The following is a 19,529-nucleotide window of genomic DNA, read 5'->3' as shown; positions in this document are numbered from 1 at the left end:
TAATTTTAACAAGGGAAATCCAAGAACATATCATAACTAAATGCAAGAAAACAATCTGAACCCACCAGAAGGCTACTAATGTGAAAGCAGCTACCCTTGGATATCACTTTCTTAGCCTAGGTAGAAGTGAAGGTAGGTATAATCAAGAAGGGGAGAAGTTAAGACAAACTGAAACACATGGTTTATGTTAAGTATTACCATTACCTGAGCTTGTTACAAAAATAGACATCAACATGAACAATCCCACCTCAGATTCCTTGAACGAAGATGGTCGAAGTCGAATGAGTCTCAGTATCTCAGCCTTTAAACAAAAATCATATTGTTGAGTATGAAAAACGAGAAAAATTGCACATAAACATTTAACTATTAAATTACCCCACGAAATTATACTTCTTTACAATAACTCACGCAAATTGCGAGACTAACCCGGCGCAGTCACTCGCGGAAAAGCGCGCCAGACAGCGCTGCCTAGTCTGAGAATGTATTTATTTTTTAAAAAGTATTTGTTGCTAGTTAAGCTCATTGCCGAATGACAAAAACGATTTTGATGTTCAATTTATTTTAATACAAAATTTAATGAATAATATGCAGCACAAAATAATGCCTTCTGTCGATTTATTACAAGTTAAGATATCTTACTGCCATGAGTTCGAGAAAAATAAAAGTCATTTTTTTGTGTAATTCAGATGGGAAAAGGGCATCAAAAAGACAATAACTGTTTATTTTGTTCATTTTAATATCATTCACAAAAAAAATTTGCCATAAATTCGTCCAAGTTCTCTTATGCCGGCACCAAAAAGGTGATACCTCAAAAGACGCTGTCACTTATTATCCCCATACGCATTTTTTTGCTCATTTTTACGAAACAAAAACTATTCTATAACTTTTTCCAATCAATTTCCATTCTAGCCATACCTTGTTTTGCAATGAATGATGTCTAGGTGTCTTAAACGATCCAAGTGAAGCTGACCTTAGCAGGCACGGAACGACCCCGCAGACTATCGTAAAATATGGGCATCACACGTTATAAAATTGCTAAATTTTGACATTTTTGAAAAGAAAAATCTTTTTTACATCTACTGATATCATTTTTTCATACTTTACTGCAATTGGGAACTTTTACCAGGGGATAGTCTGCCACCACGGAAACACCAAATATGTTCTGCGAGAACTCAGAAAAAGTTTGCGCCCGGTTGCGTTATGAAGGGAGCCGGGCGGGGAGCTAGCTTGTTGGTGCGGCGATGGCAGTGTTTTAGACGTCAAAAGGCCAAGGCTTATGACTCGTATCCCATGACTCGCGTGTTATTTTGGTGATTTGTTTGGTACCTTCGTTTGATTTGTGTGAGAATTGTGATTTTAAAGGTAGGATAGGTTGTGCTGATATATGTATTATGGGTAATATGCTTATCCAGTACCCATAATTTTCTGATAGCATTTAGGTACTACTCACTAGCTTGGTATATGTGTCATTTCTCAGAACAGTGTACATGTAAATTAATCAAGCTGCAGCTGAGCTTTTCAGGTTTATCTCACCTGACTACGTAAAGTTTGCATATCCATTTGGGGCATTGCCCATTTGCTACTCACTAGCTTGGTAGTGTTGTTGCTCAGACCAGTGTACGTGTAAATTAATCAAGCTTTTCAGGTTTATCTCACCTGACTACGTTATTAACTTGAACTGCTGTTGCCTGTCAGTTAATTTGTTTAAAGCATTCACTACTTTGTAGGCACTGCATGCTAATATGGATAATATGAAATCGAGCTTTTCAGGTTTATCTCACCTGATAACGTTAAGTTTACATATCCATTGGGGCATTGCCCATTTCCAGCTCCTGCATGCTGTGTAGTCCTTCATTCATATCATACGTGTTGAACCAGATGTTAAAAGAGTGACAAAATTTTCCAGATTAATTGTTATTGCACACACTGTGTGATCACAATTCACAGATCACCTGTTCATAACACATCACAGTTGATGGGCTTCAGGCTGCCGATCAAATACCAGTTATATCTATCAATCTAATACCAGTGAAAGTTTTGCCAACAACTGTCAGCTGGTGAACCAATAGTAGCAGGCGGTGCTGGTTCTTGGGAGTAGGTCAGTAGTTTGTACTGCATTCTTTTCAGGAGTCCAGGTCTTCATTCAGTAGCCATGGAGACTGGAGAGAGATGACTTAATCTGCTGAAGAAGAAAAATCAGTCAAAATGGGTAGGCAGTTGGGTTTTTATTAAGTGACCCATTGTGAAATGCTCCATCAAGCCTGAATTGATAATGCTGACATAGATGGGTAGAGGTACTTTGTTGCACAGAAATCATCTGTTTAGGGAACATTTGCTCACAGAACAAAAATTGCTTTTCTTTAGTCAAGACTTTTCGCAGAACAAATCTTCCGAGTTCAAGAAAACTTAGAAACGGGCCACTTTTCTGACACTGTCTACACGGCGGGCCCCACTGGCCCCAACGCCTTCCTGCCGGCTGCTGTCCGCTGGCAGGCCCGGCCCAGCCCGGGGTTCAGCCGTCCGGTCTCGTCCTGCATGGACGAGTCCGGGGCTGCCTGTTAGGGGGATCAGGACACGGCCGCGGCTCGGGCGCCGCTCGTGCTCTATGGCACGTCTGCGGCGCGCCTGGACGTGGCGGCCGGCCCGTCTCCCCCTGCAGTGCCTCCTTACTCCGCCGCTGGGTGAGAGATTAATGGGTCTGTCCATGAGGGATTCTCCCCTGGTCCGAGTGTCCGACGACCGTCGGAGTCGACGGCGCTGGAACGTGCGGCGGTAGACGACGACCGAGCCGTGTGATTGGCTGGTGGAGCTCTTCTAAAACCGGTAGAATTTTGCCCGTGCCGCTCATGCTGCGGTTGTACAGCTGGACAACAAATGACTGGTCAACTGCCACCTTCTTCCTCTCCTTTACTGACCAGCGTGACGCCTTCCGCAGAGGATGCTTGGCGGCGAGGCTGGAGGCGATGTTGACCACGGCGTTATCCTTCCACCGAGTGAGCGCGATCTTGTTCGTCGTGAAATGCTGCTATGAAAGGCTGCCTCGACTTTTTGCTTCATGGCCTTCTCTACTTCTCTTCGCATCGTGTCGTCGATGGTGACTTGTTGGAGGCGCCTGTAGCGCGGATTGAGCGCTAGAGCGAGGTACTGGTCCAGCCCGACCTTGCCGCCGTACTCCGGGCCCGTTACGTGCTAGAGGAGGCTCTCCTTCAGGCGCTTCGCCAGATGTGTGTCGGTCGGAGCTGGCCCCAGGTGGCGCTTGGCGTTCCCCACCTCCAGGGGAACCAGATATCACCATCACCAAGCGCTGTTGCACTGTTGGCGCTGGCACTGTTATTACTCATGACGAGTGATCCCTCATCTGCTTTCGGACGATGACTTGTTTTTTTTTTCGTCGACGAATCTGGGGATTTTCTGTACCGCCAGATCAGTAGCCTCGTCCTTTTCACTCATTTTTAGAGCAAAGCGAGTGAGCTCATCTGGAGAAAAAAAAAATAACGGCCCTAGTGGTGTGGAGAACTTGGGCGCAAAATTTCCGTTGTAATCGACGCGTCATAAGGAGCCAATAAACAGACAATGGTTTGGGGAGCGTAGGTCAGGAGCAATGGAAGCACAGTAGTACATGAATTGAAACTAGATACGAAAATGTTTAGTAAAACATGTCCCCCTACCGGTCACCCTTAAACATTTCACAGCGCATGAGAGGGCTGGTTGGAACTACCGTTTCCTAAACTACCGTTTTCCTGCAGAAATAAGCAATCAGAATAGCTAATGAGTAGGGAGACAAAGCCCGTCTGTATAAACAGTCAGTAGACTGGATAGTGGACAGAGTTGTCCACTATCTAGCTGTCCACTGTCCACCTAACTCTAGGTTGTGTCACCATATAATTAAGAATGGCTGTAAAAAGGAACGAATTATATGACTGAAAATATGTCACGTGACAGCCTACCATCAGAAACGGAATATGAGGTTGTAGTCAACCGTGCGTTTATATTCGCCACTGACAACCCCAATAATTTATTGGGCACTCAGAGCTTCCTGGGCGTCAGTGGAGGTTTGGCCGCCATTTGGAAGCGATTGGACCTCCCGCCCTTCACAGAGTGAGAGGCCAGTCCATCCGTTCCCCCAATGGCGGTCACCAGAGCCTTCACAAATCTTGACTCGTTCGGCTGGGACTGGATGCGTTCCATTACGTCAGGCCGCAAGTTTAGGCTGAACTGTGGGAAAACATGTAAATGGAACTTGCATATCGACTTAAGCCACATAAAAAAGGTCCTTTGCCATTCCTTTGTTAAACGAAGATCACTCCTGCGGGCATCCAACCTGTCACCCCAGCCCTCGAGATGTCGATCTCCTCTTTTGTGCGCAATAGGTGCATGAACAGATCACAGACATACTTCTTAATAGATCTGGCTCCTCTGTTAGTTGCTCCTCATGTGATCTGCCCGGTTACACAATCCTCTACAGAGACTGATATGTTGGTGAGCTCCTCATATCTGATGAGAAACTACTTCACGAAGTTGATGGACGGTGACATCGTCCTGCTCTAGAGAGCTTGCCAGAGTGCGAAGCTCCCCAACGTATCGGCTGAGGGACTCGCGGTCGATTGTGAAACGAGCTAGGGGACTTTCCAGCTTCTCTTTAAGATCCCTCGCCTCGTAGCGTTGTCAGCGTGGCCACGGACCTTTTTGGTATGTTCTGGCGTTACCCTTTTTCCATTGAAAAAACGTACAAATTTGAAGTTTACTTGAACCCAAATAAAACTGGCGCAATGTGTACCGCCACCTTCAGCCTCAAAACGTTCCTTGTTTCAAGCTCTATCAATGTCAGTCGGCTAATCGTGCATTTCTTAAAAACTGAGGTGGTATCTGGGGGGTAGAAGCACCCAAAGTCGGGTCTCTTTAACATTGGGTTGGTGGTGAAATTCTATGATTTGGGACTTAGCTGGCTTCCTCGTCCTATATTATGTCAGTGGGTACGCCACCTTCAAGCTATACTGATACAGCTATCAATTCTAAAACTACTAGTACTTGTTTCGGCATCATTCGACAAATACTCAACTGGTACCTTGGGGGTAAAAAAACTTCCGACTGGAAAATATAGAGGAAGGTCATGGGTTCAAATCTCATCGCCGACGGAGTTTTTGCGTGTTCGGGTATTAACCCGCGCGGGGCTGGGGGGGGTAAATTTTACCCCCCCTCGAGAATTTTTACGATATCTCAAAAACGGCGGCGCGCAGCGCCGCCAAACTTTCAGTACCTTTTCTTACATCAATTTGACACGTTCCCTGAAAATTTGAGCGAAATCCGTCGGAAATTTTTTGAGAAATTGACGTTTTAGTGACGTCATGTTCGCCATTTTCGCCTCAAAAACGGCAAAAGTTCAAACGCCGCTAACATCTTCATTTTTAAAGGAATCAAGACGTAACAAAAAAGGTTATACGTAATTTTACTTTGTCTATCAAATGGCTATCTCGGTTTTTTGAAAATTTTGGATTTTGGCCTACATTTTTTCAAAAAACTGACTTTTTTGGGAAAATCATTATAAAATCCAAAATTTTGAGTCTATCGAAAAAACCGGAATATATGTCAGAGAAGTGGTCTATGTGCACCTACATACCAAATTTTAGAAGAATCGGTTAAAAAATGTGGGAGTTATTCAAAATTTTATGACGTCACGACACACAAATTTTTTGAAAAATGACTTTTTTGGAAGTTCTAGACCTCGTACGGCAACAAAAATAGCACCATTCGATTCGCCGTGAAAAACTGCATCAGATAGACACCTTTTTAGGCCTTAACTACCAACTTCAAAATTTGACCTCACTTGACCTGACCTTGACCTGACCTCGACCTGAAATTCATCCAGAGGTGGTCCATATCACTTATTGAGTGTGCCTATTGAATTCTATGAGTAAAATGACCCATAAAACATGTGTCGCACATGCCCTTTTCTATATTTTGTTTTTTTGGTGACCTGACCTGACCTGACCTTGACCTTGACCTCTGAATGATATTGTATGCAACGAATATTGTCTTGGTAGCCTAAGAACACGTTTTGGGCGATCAGTCTCAGTCCATGACTCCATTCTTCGGCAACTACGGTGCAAGGCCGTTACTGTAGAAACTTGCAATTTGTACCCTTGACCTGACCTTGACCTTGACCTCAAATTTTAAATTAAGTACATGTTTTTAGTAGTTCGTGATGAGAGCTTTCGATTGGCGTTTGAATTTTCCAAATCGGACCATTAGTTCGGGAGATAACAGGGGGGGGGGTAAAATTTACCCCCCCCCCCCCCAGCCCCGCGCGTTCGGCTGGAGACCCCAGCCCCGCGCGGGTTAATATGACCGAACGTGTTTACCACCGATATCTCAACCCTCGCCCGTATTGGTGTTTTTTCCAGCCGCGAACGTATAAGGGGGGGGGGGTCCGTTGGACCCCCCCTTGCCGTTTCGCCCCTGATCGAGCTAGAGCTTCGCGGAAAAAACGAGCGTGTTGCCCGTGACGAGAGGAAGCCGATGATACCTAATTTTAGGGTCCTAGGTCATTGGTTGACCTTGCAGGTCAGGTCAATGACCCAAAAGTCGGAAAATCGGGACCTGTTAAAACGTCGTAAAGTGTGGCTGCTATGGGGGTTTTCGGGGCGCTGATCACGAATATCGTGTTAGTTTTGATCACAGATGATGTCTTTATGCATTTAGTCCAGGTCGGGTCAGGTCAGGTCAACCAGTAGGGGTCCTGCCGGGTATTCCTAGTAGGTGTCAACCGCCTCTGACAGCTTCGTAACATGTTACGAAGGCACCAAAACTACTTCGTAAATGTTCATATGGTTGCTAAATTCGAATTCAGCTCCAAAAACTGGCCCAGAAACATGTAAAACTCGAAAAAGTGAACCGAGGTCGCCAAAGGTCAATGGCCTGACCTGACCTTCAGGTGATCTTGACACCCACCCTAATGCATGGGGGCAACATCATATCACATGTTTGAACGCTTGAAACCACGAAAAAGAAAAGAAAAAAGATATATATATATATATATATATATATATATATATATATATATATATATATATATATATATATATATGCTACGTACTTGAGATCGAATGCGTCAACATGCTATTACAGATGGCCTACCGAGTGCGACCCAACGCAATAGTACTTTTACGATACACAGAACAACCGCACATGAGAAGAAAACAAATGACACAAACCAGATCTACATTACACGTTCAGTTGCACGGTGCACAACACGCCGCACGGTGGATGCACGCCCACTCAGGGTGCATAGTACAGGGACCGGTTCACAGCCTGCACTGCCTGGGTGTGGGTCATCTGGGTGGATCCCGGTCTCGTTACAGACCGCGCCTTTACGTTGAGCGTATGGCTGAGAGCCTCAACTCTTTGCTGCTGAAACGCTCGCAGCGACCCGAAGTGTCGCACAAGCAGCGGCGTGTGGCACTGCAGATGGACGTAGTTGGGCACTTCATCGGACGCGAAAGATTTCCGGAACTGGCGTGTGAAAGCCATCACTGATGCGTGAAGTTTTTCCGGATCGGGTGAGTCACAGTTGATGTGCTCTCGTCAAACTTTTTCATGATTTCTATCTCTCCCACACAATGATAGTCCACACAATAATGCATATGCATGAACATTACGCAACGTAACTATGCAACTAAGAGTAACTACGCAACGAAATGAAGCAAACACATTGACGGCTCACGTCCTGAATGACACCCATCCGAGGCAGAGACATTGCCGCGACCGTTTGACTAGGTTCCACTGAGACACTAACGATAAAGGGTCTCAGTAACGATTCAGATTGTCTTCTTCCGCCATAAAGTTGTTAAGGCTTAGTATACTCGAAAGTGCAATCCGAGAATGCTACTTCTGTTGCTATTTCTATTCTACATTCTATGCTATTTCTCTAAGCAGCATAAAGCCCCTCGCCAAACGTTCACCGTATGTTGGGGTGCTAGTTGCTAATCATGGAGCGTTTAGGTACTTAATGCTTTCTCCCGAACACTGACATAGTAGTACAAGAGACTCAATGACAAGCTCGTTCAACTTTGTACCTCCGGATTAAATAAGCACAAATGTACATCTGCACAAGAAGCACAGCAGCCGCGTCATGCTCTGTCGATCAGCTGCTGGTGCTTTGGGCTGAGGCAGTGGCTTGGCAGCGGGAACTCGGACGCAGACACAGGCGCTGGCCGAGCGAACTCTTGAGTTGGAGTTGGAGCGGCACCGTGTATCCGTTTGTCCAGACAAAACGGCGATTGAGAGGCTCCCATTGGTGCGCTTCGTCATCACAGCTTTCACAAGTGAATGTCTTGTCACAGTCCAGGCACAAGCTCGCGAATACACCTCATTGACGAACTCTATAACCATCCAGTACACTTATTTGCTTGACCTTGGGCCTTATAACATGTTTTGTACGCAAAGGTGCACATAGGTGGACTCTAGGTTCTCGGCCTTGAGGTCCAGGATCTCTGTGTGTGCAGGTGGTGTTCTTGATGCGCTTTTCGAGCGGGTGGTGGCATATCCGCTTGTGTATCTCTGTGTGTAGGTGGCGCATCAATAATGCGCAACTCGAACGGGTGCTGGCGCCGCCGTTTGTGTGTCTGTTGGCGAGTAGGTGGCGCTCTTGATGCCCCACTCGAGCAAGTGCTCGTTGTCGGCCTATGACCGCGAAAGAATGAATGTTGATTGAATTTGTGAAATATTATGAATGCGAAGGTTTTAACTCTAATAGAAAATCGGGAAATCCGTGAATCACGACTGTATCCCCTCCAGACTCGATTGTTCCACTCCGAACACGCGTCAAGAAGACTTATACTTTGTGCTATGCATTGCACTCTGTATTTTACTAGCACAGAAACACACACGGGGTCAATCTTCACCTCAATGCTCCAATGTTTCACTCGTTAAATGTTATTACCTAACACACTCGACTAACTTTAACTTTAACTTTACCACATATGGTGACTGACACCGGAAGCTTGACGTTCGCCGCCTCTTCTCCACCGAGTTAAGGCCAAGTAGATCTCGGCCAGTCTGTCACCGCGCCGACCGTGGTGCGTCTCTGCGAATACACAACGTGGCGACGTAAGCCCAACGGATTACAGGAACACTTATATGCATGCACGCACGTCATCGCATTTTTTTAGCACTAACGGGAAGGATGATTTAAGTTTTTTTGGCACTGTAGTGTAGTATGAACTGACGCTGGGCCGACGCGGCCGGCAGCCGGCGGTGGCCGGCTGGCCGTGGCCCGGCCGGGGGAGGACTGGTAGAGTCAGCGACGGACGCTCTCGCGTGGCCGAAAATGTGCAACTGCATTATCATTAGTTTAAGTTGTCCTGTGTTTATGTGAACAATATACAGCAGGCACGCACTACGGGTAGAAGTAATCTTGTCACGGGAGGTCAGGCAATATGCTTACTATCCTAAACCAAATGGGTTATTTACTCACATAGTGGCACGTCCTTGAAGCCCGTGTAACTCCCCCGACGGACTCGGGTACTTGGTCCTGATGGCCGTCACGGCGCAGGCCGGCAGGGCGCGCCGGTTCCCCCGACCGAGGGCTCCTCACCTGTGAAATACAATGAACAGGGATGTTAGCACGAAAAATGTCATGCTCATATAACGTAAAAACAATAGTTTCCAGCTAGCGTTCAATCAAAACCATTGTCACCCACGTCCAGGTAAGAACAGAAATAACAAGAAATGAGGACAACGCTTTTAATCTATAACGCATGTTTAGATTGAAAAGTTTGCGCGCAGGAAGTGCCACGTACTGCCAGAGCACGAAGTGCCGGTACGCTTGGTACCGGCACTGGCGGTGGGGGCCCTCCAGGTCGGCAGGATCCGGCGCCGCCTCGCCCCATCGGTCGCGGCGGTACTGCACTCCCAGGGTCAGGTGGAATGTGTCCTGGGTTGCCTTCACGAACTCCTGTCCTGTCGTCCAGTACACACATGCTTTGCAGGATACACGCGGTGCACGAGATATCAATGGCTTTTTGGACACTTGGTCTCCACCTAATGTTGCCTCCGAAGCTTGCCTTTAAGCCCTGCTCCACGACGACTCCCAGACAGTTTGTAGTTGAAGAGCCTCTTCTCTCGGGATGTTAACTCACCTGGATTCAACTCACCTGGATTCTGGTTGCTCAGCTTGTTTTCTTGAAAGGACGTGACAAGACACGTAGTGAGCTGGAAAGCTGCATCACCTAGGATCGGCCTGTGGCGGCTGAGAAGCGACATCAAGTACAAACTACGAAGCTATAGCTATTAACTGCATTATAAAAACGTTAAACTCTGCTACACCCGACACCGCAACACCGAAAGGACGCGGACAACCCTGAACATAACGCCAACTGAGCTCTTGATTAACATAGCACCTTTGAGCAAAAGCTGACAGGTTGATAACGTCCATATGGGAAACTGATCGGACAGCTAGACTGCTTACCGGAAGCTTCGCACAACACGCTGTACTTTGTCCCGATGTCATCGAGCTTATCAGGTGCCAGATGTCTAATAAGAGTACTGAGGTACTCGAGGAAGCGGGACACCCTGTCCTTTTCGGTGGCCTTTGCTTGCTTCCAGCAGTCCACTAGGTTTCTTTGCCAGGACTGCATCAGCGGCCACGCGCACATCATTGGAATCCTCCTCCTCAGGATGTCCCAGCTCGACCTCAACACGCTCCACATCCCACTCGTCGTCGTCCAGTACACACATGTTTTGCAGGACACACGCGGCGCACGAGATATCAATGGCTTTTTGGACACTTGGTCTCCACCTTAATGCTGCCTCCGAAGCTTGCCTACCGAACGCCTGCTCCACGACGACTTCCAGAAAGTTTGTAGTTGAAGAGGCTCTTCTCTCGGGATGTTAACTCACCTGGATTCAACTCACCTGGATTCTGGTTGCGCAGCTTGTTTTCTTGAAAGGACGTGACGAGACAGGTAGTGAGCTGGAAAGCTGCATCACCTAGGATCGGGCTGTGGCGGCTGAGAAGCGACATCAAGTACAAACTACGAAGCTATAGCTATTAACTGCATTATAAAAACGTTAAACTCTGCTACACCCGACACCGCAACACCGAAAGGACGCGGACAACCCTGAACATAACGCCAACTGAGCTCTTGATTAACATAGCACCTTTGAGCAAAAGCTGACAGGTTGATAACGTCCATATGGGAAACTGATCGGACAGCTAGACTGCTTACCGGAAGCTTCGCACAACACGCTGTACTTTATCCTCGATGTCATCGAGCTTATCAGGTGCCAGATGTCTAATAAGAGTACTGAGGTACTCGAGGAGGCGGGACGACACCCTGTCCTTTTCTGTGGCCTTTGCTTGCTTCCAGCAGTCCACTAGGTCTCTTTGCTAGGACTGCATCAGCGGCCACGCGCACATCATTGGAATCCTCATTCCTCCTCCTCCTCAGGATGTCCCAGCTCGACCTCAACACGCTCCACATCCCACTCGTCGTCGTCCAGTACACACATGTTTTGCAGGACACACGCGGCGCACGAGATATCAATGGCTTTTTGGACACTTGGTCTCCACCTTAATGCTGCCTCCGAAGCTTGCCTACCGAACGCCTGCTCCACGACGACTTCCAGAAAGTTTGTAGTTGAAGAGGCTCTTCTCTCGGAGTGTTGACTGACTTGGATTCTGGTTGCGCAGCTTGTTTTCTTGGAAGGACGTGACAAGATACGTAGTGAGCTGGAAAGCTGCATCACCTATGTTCGTGTGATTCGTGGTTGTTCACTCTGACCCAGCACGGCAGACCAAAGTGTTCGTGCAATCGTCCAGTTCACTAAGAATTGCGTAGCTGATCGTATCGTTCATTAACCGGAGGACCAAAAGAGTTCTTTGATGAATGTCTATTTCTGGATTACTCGTCACACACTGCACCTCAATCGAATCGTACGACGCCGGCGCCGTTGCGCCGGCGGAGCCGCGCCGTCGTCGTCGTATCGCCGCGAACTGCCGAGCCGGCCGGCGGCGGCCGGCCCGGCGCGTTGGGGCCGGTCAGCACACATATGTGCTCCAGATGACCCCTCAGGCCCTGAAGAGGACCACGTGGACGGTGGGGCTCGGCCGTGCCCGCCGCGCGCTGCCGTCGCTGTGCGGCACGGTACGTTTTCTCTCGAACAACCTAGGATAGGGCTGCCGGCTGTGGCGGCTGAGAAGCGACATCGAGTACAAACTACGATGCTGTTGCTATTAACTGCATAATAAAAAACCTTAAACTCTGCTACACCCTACACCGCAACACCGAAAGGACGCGGACCACCCTGAACATAACGCCAACTGAGCTCTTGATTAACATAGCACCTTTGAGCAAAAGCTGATAGGTTGATAACGCCCGGATGGGAACACTGATGGGACAGCTAGACTGCTTACCGGAAACTGCGCACAAAATGCAGTAGTGTTTCCTCTACTAGTATGTCATCGAGCTTATCAGGTGCCAGGTCTGGAGTAAGAGTACCATTGATTATACCATTGATAATAAGACATTGGTAATTTTTAGGCCACAGTCAGAACCTCTTCTGAGCTGATTGTGCCTCCACTAGCTTTTGGTACGCTTCCTGGCGCTCCCACAGAAGGAGCTGCACGTTTTGCAGTGCTCGGCTACACTCGGCAATAGACGTGTTGCGCTATGCAAAAATGCCACTTTTTCGCACGTAGGGGAGAGTGGGGCAATGGCGACACCATAAGCATTTTGCTCAATAGCTTAGCTATTTGAAGCTATTTTATGGTGATTTTGACTGTGGTTATAGCCAAAGGAATAGGCTTTCAGATAGCACCCAGTTTTAGTATCTCAGATCACTGATGACAGACTCAGAGCCTACGCGAAAATGTGGTGAAAAATGGAGGTGCAAAAAAGCGAGGGGTAATGCCGGCCACTAAGTGCAATAGCACAAAAGTCGAGATATCGTCACTGGTATTCATCCTTAAACCGTTCTTTCGATGGAAATTTAAGTGAGAATTAAGAAACAACAACTGTATTCAGCAGTTAACAATACACTGCACTGCAACACAACACTGCACTCGCTGCAACACAACAGCGCGGCGCCAACAGAGCAGCAAACTAACACAACCGTAAACACAGCAAGCAAACTAACACAGCCATAAACACAGCAACCCGAAACGTTGAGCTTTGGCGACAGAAGTCGGAAACAAAACCGCGTGGAGTTATTCCGGACACGTGTCCGGTATTACCCCGAGGTAAGTTTTATTTTAAGAAAGCAGGCAGCAGTCAAAGGCATTGCGCTGCAAACGCCTCACATCCAGCAGTCGCCTAAGAAAGGCTTAATTGAAGGTCATTGCAAAGCAGCACTTTTGAAAATGCGTTAACACATTTCACAATCAGCAAATAGATGCAACAAAAATTAAAAATCAGATACGAAAAACACATTTAACGCTTTAAAAATGAAAATAATGGAGCTACCGTGACAAACTTGCACCACGTGCTAGAATGGCGCTCAACTGAAATGTAAACAACATCAGTTGATTAGTGATGGACAAAGTACTCACTAGAGATGGGTGGCCGGCATTACCCACCGTCCGCCATTGCCCCACTCTCCCCTACTAGGTGCTATTTGATCTGAAAACTCCAACGGTGAAAAAATCATCTTGATTCATGAAGTTTAAATGCCTTAAAATCGGTTTAAATGTCAATTATTATCGCGTGACTAAATAACGAGCGTTGATTGGTCGTGACGTCACGATTCGTATCCAGCGAGCCTCGTGAAGGTTGGCTGCATTATGTTAGGAGCTGCGGCGGGGCGCGCCGATCCGCCGGCTGGAGCTGTGGCGGGGCGCGCCGATCCGCCGGCCGGAGCTGCGCCGACCGGAGCTGTGGCGGGGCGCGCTGATCCGCCGGCCGGAGCTGCGCCGACCGGAGCTGTGGCGGGGCGCGCCGATCCGCCGGCTGGAGCTGTGGCGGGGCGCGCCGATCCGCCGGCTGGAGCTGTGGCGGGGCGCGCCGATCCGCCGGCCGGAGCTGTGGCGGGGCGCGCCGATCCGCCGGCTGGAGCTGTGGCGGGGCGCGCCGATCCGCCGGCCGGAGTTGCGCCGACCGGAGCTGTGGCGGGGCACGCCGATCCGCCGGCTGGAGCTGTGGCGGGGCGCGCCGATCCGCCGGCTGGAGCTGTGGCGGGGCGCGCCGATCCGCCGGCCGGAGCTGCGCCGACCGGAGCTGTGGCGGGGCGCGCCGATCCACCGGCTGGAGCTGTGGCGGGGCGCGCCGATCCGCCGGCTGGAGCTGTGGCGGGGCGCGCCGATCCGCCGGCCGGAGCTGCGCCGACCGGAGCTGTGGCGGGGCGCGCCGATCCGCCGGCTGAAGCTGTGGCGGGGCGCGCCGATCCGCCGGCCGGAGCTGCGCCGACCGGAGCTGTGGCGGGGCGCGCCGATCCGCCGGCTGGAGCTGTGGCGGGGCGCGCCGATCCGCCGACCGGAGCTGCAGCGGGGAGCGCCGATCCACCGGCTGAAGCTGTGGCGGGGCGCGCTGAGACGTCGGCTGGAGCTGGCACAAGCTGTGCTATGGCGCTGGCATCGCCTTCAATGCCAGATACATTGATATTTACACGTGATTTAGATACAGACTTGAGAAAATTAGTTCTACACCTACCACCACGACTGGATGCCCTGTACGCTTTCTGCAGATGTGTTAATTTTACCCTGAGAAGTTCTCTTTCCCTGCCGGTAATAATTGGGTTGACACAGAAATGTTCAGCACAGTATTTACAGAGAGATATTACAGTCAGGTCACAGACAAATCCAGTTGTTTTGCATACGTTAACTAACCATTCCTTATTCACACTCAAAACGTTTTTCTGTGCTAAATATACGAGTACATTCCTACTGGGCATACAACACCACACACCAGCTCAACAATATCCTGAACAAGAAAAAGCAGACCTATACTAAAGATAAGTGATTACATTTTCACCGTTCTCTTTGTCCTGATGGTGGTACACTACATGGTGGCACGCTCACCCACACGCCTCGCCCTCACCACCTTCACCACCAGCTCCATTCCGTGATGACGGCGCACTTCCACGAACTCGCCACCACTTTGAACATAATGTTTGTCGGAGCGCAGCTTTCTGATGGTGACACGACTTGACACAACCATGTTGGCATCACCCTCCTCGGAAATGAAGCGGATGTTCCAGCTGTCATCATAGCTTGTGCAGTATGTTTTCAATATATCCTCAAGAGACTTGTTGTTGAGAAATGGTGCGTCCTTCTTGCGAATTTGGAGTCTGATGGTCTTGGTGGCTTTTTCTCTAACAGGAAAACGAAGCGATTTGAAAATACTAGTCTGTAGCTGGTCTGCAATTAATATGAGGCTCTGATTTGGGCACTTGTGTGACTTGTAGCGTCCATAAAACCGAGCAGGAGGTATCCCATTCATCTGAAAAGAAAACAAATGTGCACATTAAACCTCATAAAAATTGAAAGCGCCCCCTTCATGAGTATCCAATTGTCTCTGGAACTGCTATTTCTATTGAATTGACCATACCATACCACAGCACTGCTGTGTACTGTGCAGAGCAATTATTGGATGCATGAATGCTGTTTGATTGAGCAAACTGAGGAAAGACATCCAATAATTGACACAATATATAGGTATATATTGGTTTCTCAAGGCAGAGCCAGTGGAACACCCACATAGACATATACCTATAGATCCTCATTTAAACACAGGTTCCTAATGAATTGTTCAAAACAATAACAGAGTTGTTTAACGGGTTAACATGATTCTGGATAACAATATGTTTGGTGTCCCCTCAAACACACAAATACACCAAGAAACTGACATCATTTTACCTCATGTTATCATTTTTTTAGCAGGAGGTATCCCATTCATCTGAAAAGAAAACGAATGTGCACATTAAACCTCATAAAAATTGAAAGCGCCCCCTTCATGAGTATCCAATTGTCTCTGGAACTGCTATTTCTATTGAATTGACCATACCTCTGGGATATGTGTACTGTGCAGAGCAATTATTGGATGCATGAATGCTGTTTGATTGAGCAAACCGAGGAAAGACATCCAATAATTGACACAATATATAGGTATATATTGGTTTCTCAAGGCAGAGCCAGTGGAACACAACACCCACATAGACATATACTTATAGATCCTCATTTAAACACAGGTTCCTAATGAATTGTTCAAAACAATAACAGAGTTGTTTAACGGGTTAACATGATTCTGGATAACAATATGTTTGGTGTCCCCTCAAACACACAAATACACCAAGAAACTGACATCATTTTACCTGACACATCAATTAGGCATCTATTTAAAGAAGAAAATGGTTGAAAGTAAATGAAAAACAGATGTTTGATTCTGTGTGATTATGTAGCCCGTGTAATCTTTTTTTTTATTAAGAAATTTAGTACGAATGCTTGAATGGGTGGCTGTGGGCCCAGTGCCCGCTAATCAGAGCTTGTTGCGAAGCAACAAGAACCCACCACCCGACCACAACGTCCTCTCCAGTATCACAGTATCACTGATAGTCATGATCATGTGAATCCAATCATGTTTGAGAGGGGAGACAGCATGGAAGCAAACTTTTTTGCTGTACCTACCCAAATTTTCTCAGCAGCTTAATATAATACAACAAAAAAGACTAGGTACTTCGTCCATCAGACGTAACTAAAGCAAAAAAAAAAAAATGTAACACTCCTCTCATAGTTTAGAGATAATAATATTTGGTATGCTCTATATTCGAAATAATGTCAATGAACGCTTCAAACAGTGGGAAATATACGTACCGTTGAGCTTCAATCCATGTCCTCACTTAGTACCAAGGTAAATTAAAACAAAACCAGCACAAGTAGGTAATTTGAAATCAAGAAACGACTCAGACAGTTCTATCTTGTCGCCACACTCAACGAACTACTGTGAAAGTACGCAAAGTTCTTTTTAGAATATTGAGTTCATTTTTCCTGTAAAAATGAGCTATCTAAAATATTTATTTTTTATTGAAACCTTTTATGTTTAAGATTGAACAAAAAAAAACAAACATTGAAACTCAAAAATATAACAGCCAAAATGACTTTTGATCTACCTATATAAAAATTCGCGTACTACAGGCCATAGTTTTAGCGCGAAAACAATAATGCGCAAGAGATGTATCATGCGCGCCATTTACGTAGACACACCAAGGGTTTATTAACGCCCAAGAACATGGTGTTTTCTTCTTCGGTGCCCCAATGTCCGCTACTACATGGCCCGTTTACCGTAACGAAGTCATGCTTCTTGTCTAGGGATAAAGCGATGAGCGAATTCGACACTGATATGCACACACTCTTATATGCACACACATACACAAATGAAGCGATCAATCATTGTCCATGAAATACAAATATTTACGAGCGAGAAAGCAATGAGATTGATTATCGAAAAATATTGAAATATACATAATATAGAAAAATATTGAGTAAAATGAGTATTAACAGTGACTGTCCGGCTCGGTATCAAACGTTCTGGCCACGAAATATGTAGTCTACGACAGTCGTAGATGTCGTAGGTATGTGGGAACCACGGAATATGTATGTCGTAGACATATATTCCGTGGTTCTGCAGAGGCCTATATCTTTGCAGCCATTCATCCTGTTTAACAAACAGTTTTGTCTGCTGTGTAGCTTATCCATTCTTTCTCGAAATTACGCATTGTCGAAACATTTGGGTAGTCATCTCGGCACGCTCCACCAGTCACGTACTAAATCATCGGTGCCAAAGCTGTTCTGTGTACAATAACTCCTATTTGATGACTGAACACATTTTGATGAAACTGTGTGTCGTTGGGCACCCACTCCGCTTGGCAAAGCAATGCTTTTGTGGTTTGGGTGCTAGCACGTGCCTTGTATTTTTTTATATCTCAAAAACGGCTGGCTGCATTGTATACAGAATTGGGATATTGGTTGGAGAGGAATCTGATGAGTGGCTTATAACTTATTAGTTTGAACAATGACCTGGGGCATAATTTTGTACGAGCACTGGACAATTTTTGTACACGCACTGGACGGACGCGACTTGCAAGTCGGCAGTGCGCACTTTCGGCTTTGCTCCGCCACTTCTGGGCTGGGTCATTGGCAACTGCGCACAGGCGCGGTTTACCCGCTCTCTGAGCTCGAGTGACTCGGTGCCGCAAGCAGAGTTCGGGCCACCTTGCGTCGGAAGTCCAGCAGAGACATTCCGCCGTGCTCATCTAGCCGGTGCAACACCCATGCATTGAAGACGTTCGCGTCTGGCATCCAGGTGAATATCGGCCACCACCACTTCTTCCGGCACATGCGGATGCAGTAGAGCCCGATGCCCTGGTCGACGCGGCCCGTGCCGCTCATGCTGCGGTTGTACAGCTGGACAACAAATGACTGGTCAACTGCCACCTTCTTCCTCTCCTTTGCTGACCAGCGTGACGCCTTCCGCAGAGGATGCTCGGCGGCGAGGCTGGAGGCGATGGTGACCACGGCGTTATCCTTCCATCGAGTGAGCGCGATCTTGTTCGTCGTGAAAGGCTGCTATGAAAGGCTGCCTCGACTTTTTGCTTCATGGCCTTCTCCACTTCTCTTCGCATCGTGTCGTCGATGGTGACTTGTTGGAGGCGTCTGTAGCGCGGATTGAGCGCTAGAGCCAGGTACAGGTCCAGCCCGACCTTGCCGCCGTACTCCGGGCCCGTTACGTGCTGGAGGAGGCTCTCCTTCAGGCGCTTCGCCAGATGTGTGTCGGTCGGAGCTGGCCCCAGGTGGCGCTTGGCGTTCCCCACCTCCAGGGGAACCAGAAATCACCATCACCAAGCGCTGTTGCACTGTTGGCGCTGGCACTGTTGTTACTCATGACGAGTGATCCCTCATCTGCTTTCGGACGATGGCTTGTTTTTTTTCGTCGACGAATTTTGGGATTTTCTGTACCGCCAGATCAGTAGCCTCGTCCTTTTCACTCATTTTTAGAGCAAAGCGAGTGAGCTCATCTGGAAAAAAAATAACAGCCTTAGTGGTGGGGAGAACTTGGTCGCAAAATTTCCGTTGTAATCGATGCGTCATAAGGAGCCAACAAACAGACAATGGTTTGTGGAGGGTAGGTCAGGAGCAATGGAAGCACAGTAGTACATGAATTGAAAAATAAATACGAAAATGTTAAACATGTAAAACATGTCCCCCTACCGGTCACCCTTAAACATTTCACAGCGCATGAGAGGGCTGGTTGGAACTACCGTTTCCTAAACTACCGTTTTCCTGCAGAAATAAGCAATCAGAATAGCTAATGAGTAGGGAGACAAAGCCCGTCTGTATGAACAGTCAGTAGACTGGATAGTGGACAGAGCTGTCCACTATCTAGCTGTCCACTGTCCACCTAGCTCTAGGTTGTGTCACCATATAATTAAGAATGGCTGTAAAAAGGAACGAATTATATGACTGAAAATATGTCACGTGACAGCCTACCATCAGAAACGGAATATGATGTTGTAGTCAGCCGTGCGTTTATATTTGCCACCGA

The 19,529-nt window shown here is 47.5% G+C and overlaps 1 protein-coding gene and 1 long non-coding RNA gene across 2 annotated transcripts; one reads left to right on the top strand and one right to left on the bottom strand.

The window, feature by feature from the left end:
- Nucleotides 1-8,857: 8,857 nt before the first annotated feature.
- On the bottom strand, nucleotides 8,858-11,510 carry LOC122381620. The gene is made up of 3 exons (XR_006256559.1): nucleotides 9,798-11,510; nucleotides 9,473-9,592; nucleotides 8,858-9,082 (listed from the first exon to the last, which is right to left on the bottom strand). It is a non-coding gene; the product is annotated as an uncharacterized LOC122381620 (long non-coding RNA).
- Nucleotides 11,511-12,059: 549 nt separating this feature from the next.
- Nucleotides 12,060-18,338, top strand: LOC122381634 (protein PELPK1-like). Its single transcript, XM_043366032.1, has 3 exons — nucleotides 12,060-12,143; nucleotides 13,785-14,557; nucleotides 18,185-18,338. The coding sequence occupies exons 1-3, from the start codon at nucleotides 12,060-12,062 to the stop codon at nucleotides 18,336-18,338; spliced, it is 1,011 nt and encodes a 336-aa protein (XP_043221967.1).
- Nucleotides 18,339-19,529: the final 1,191 nt, after the last annotated feature.

Source organism: Amphibalanus amphitrite, unplaced genomic scaffold (genome assembly GCF_019059575.1).
Source record: "Amphibalanus amphitrite isolate SeventyFive unplaced genomic scaffold, NRLGWU_Aamphi_draft 000123F_arrow, whole genome shotgun sequence".
NCBI lineage: Eukaryota > Metazoa > Arthropoda > Thecostraca > Balanomorpha > Balanidae > Amphibalanus > Amphibalanus amphitrite.
The sequence above is the reverse complement of the archived record's forward strand: the minus strand, read 5'-3'. Positions and strand labels throughout refer to the sequence as shown.

What these genes read in the sequence shown, in the direction of transcription:
- LOC122381634 (XM_043366032.1), top strand. Translation starts at nt 12,060, where the DNA reads ATGACCCCTCAGGCCCTGAAGAGGACCACGTGGACGGTGGGGCTCGGC. An exon ending in TGCCGTCGCTGTGCGGCACG is followed by an intron (nt 12,144 to 13,784) that starts GTACGTTTTCTC and finishes GCATTATGTTAG; the next exon opens with GAGCTGCGGCGGGGCGCGCC. An exon ending in CTGGCACAAGCTGTGCTATG is followed by an intron (nt 14,558 to 18,184) that starts GCGCTGGCATCG and finishes CGGTGCCGCAAG; the next exon opens with CAGAGTTCGGGCCACCTTGC.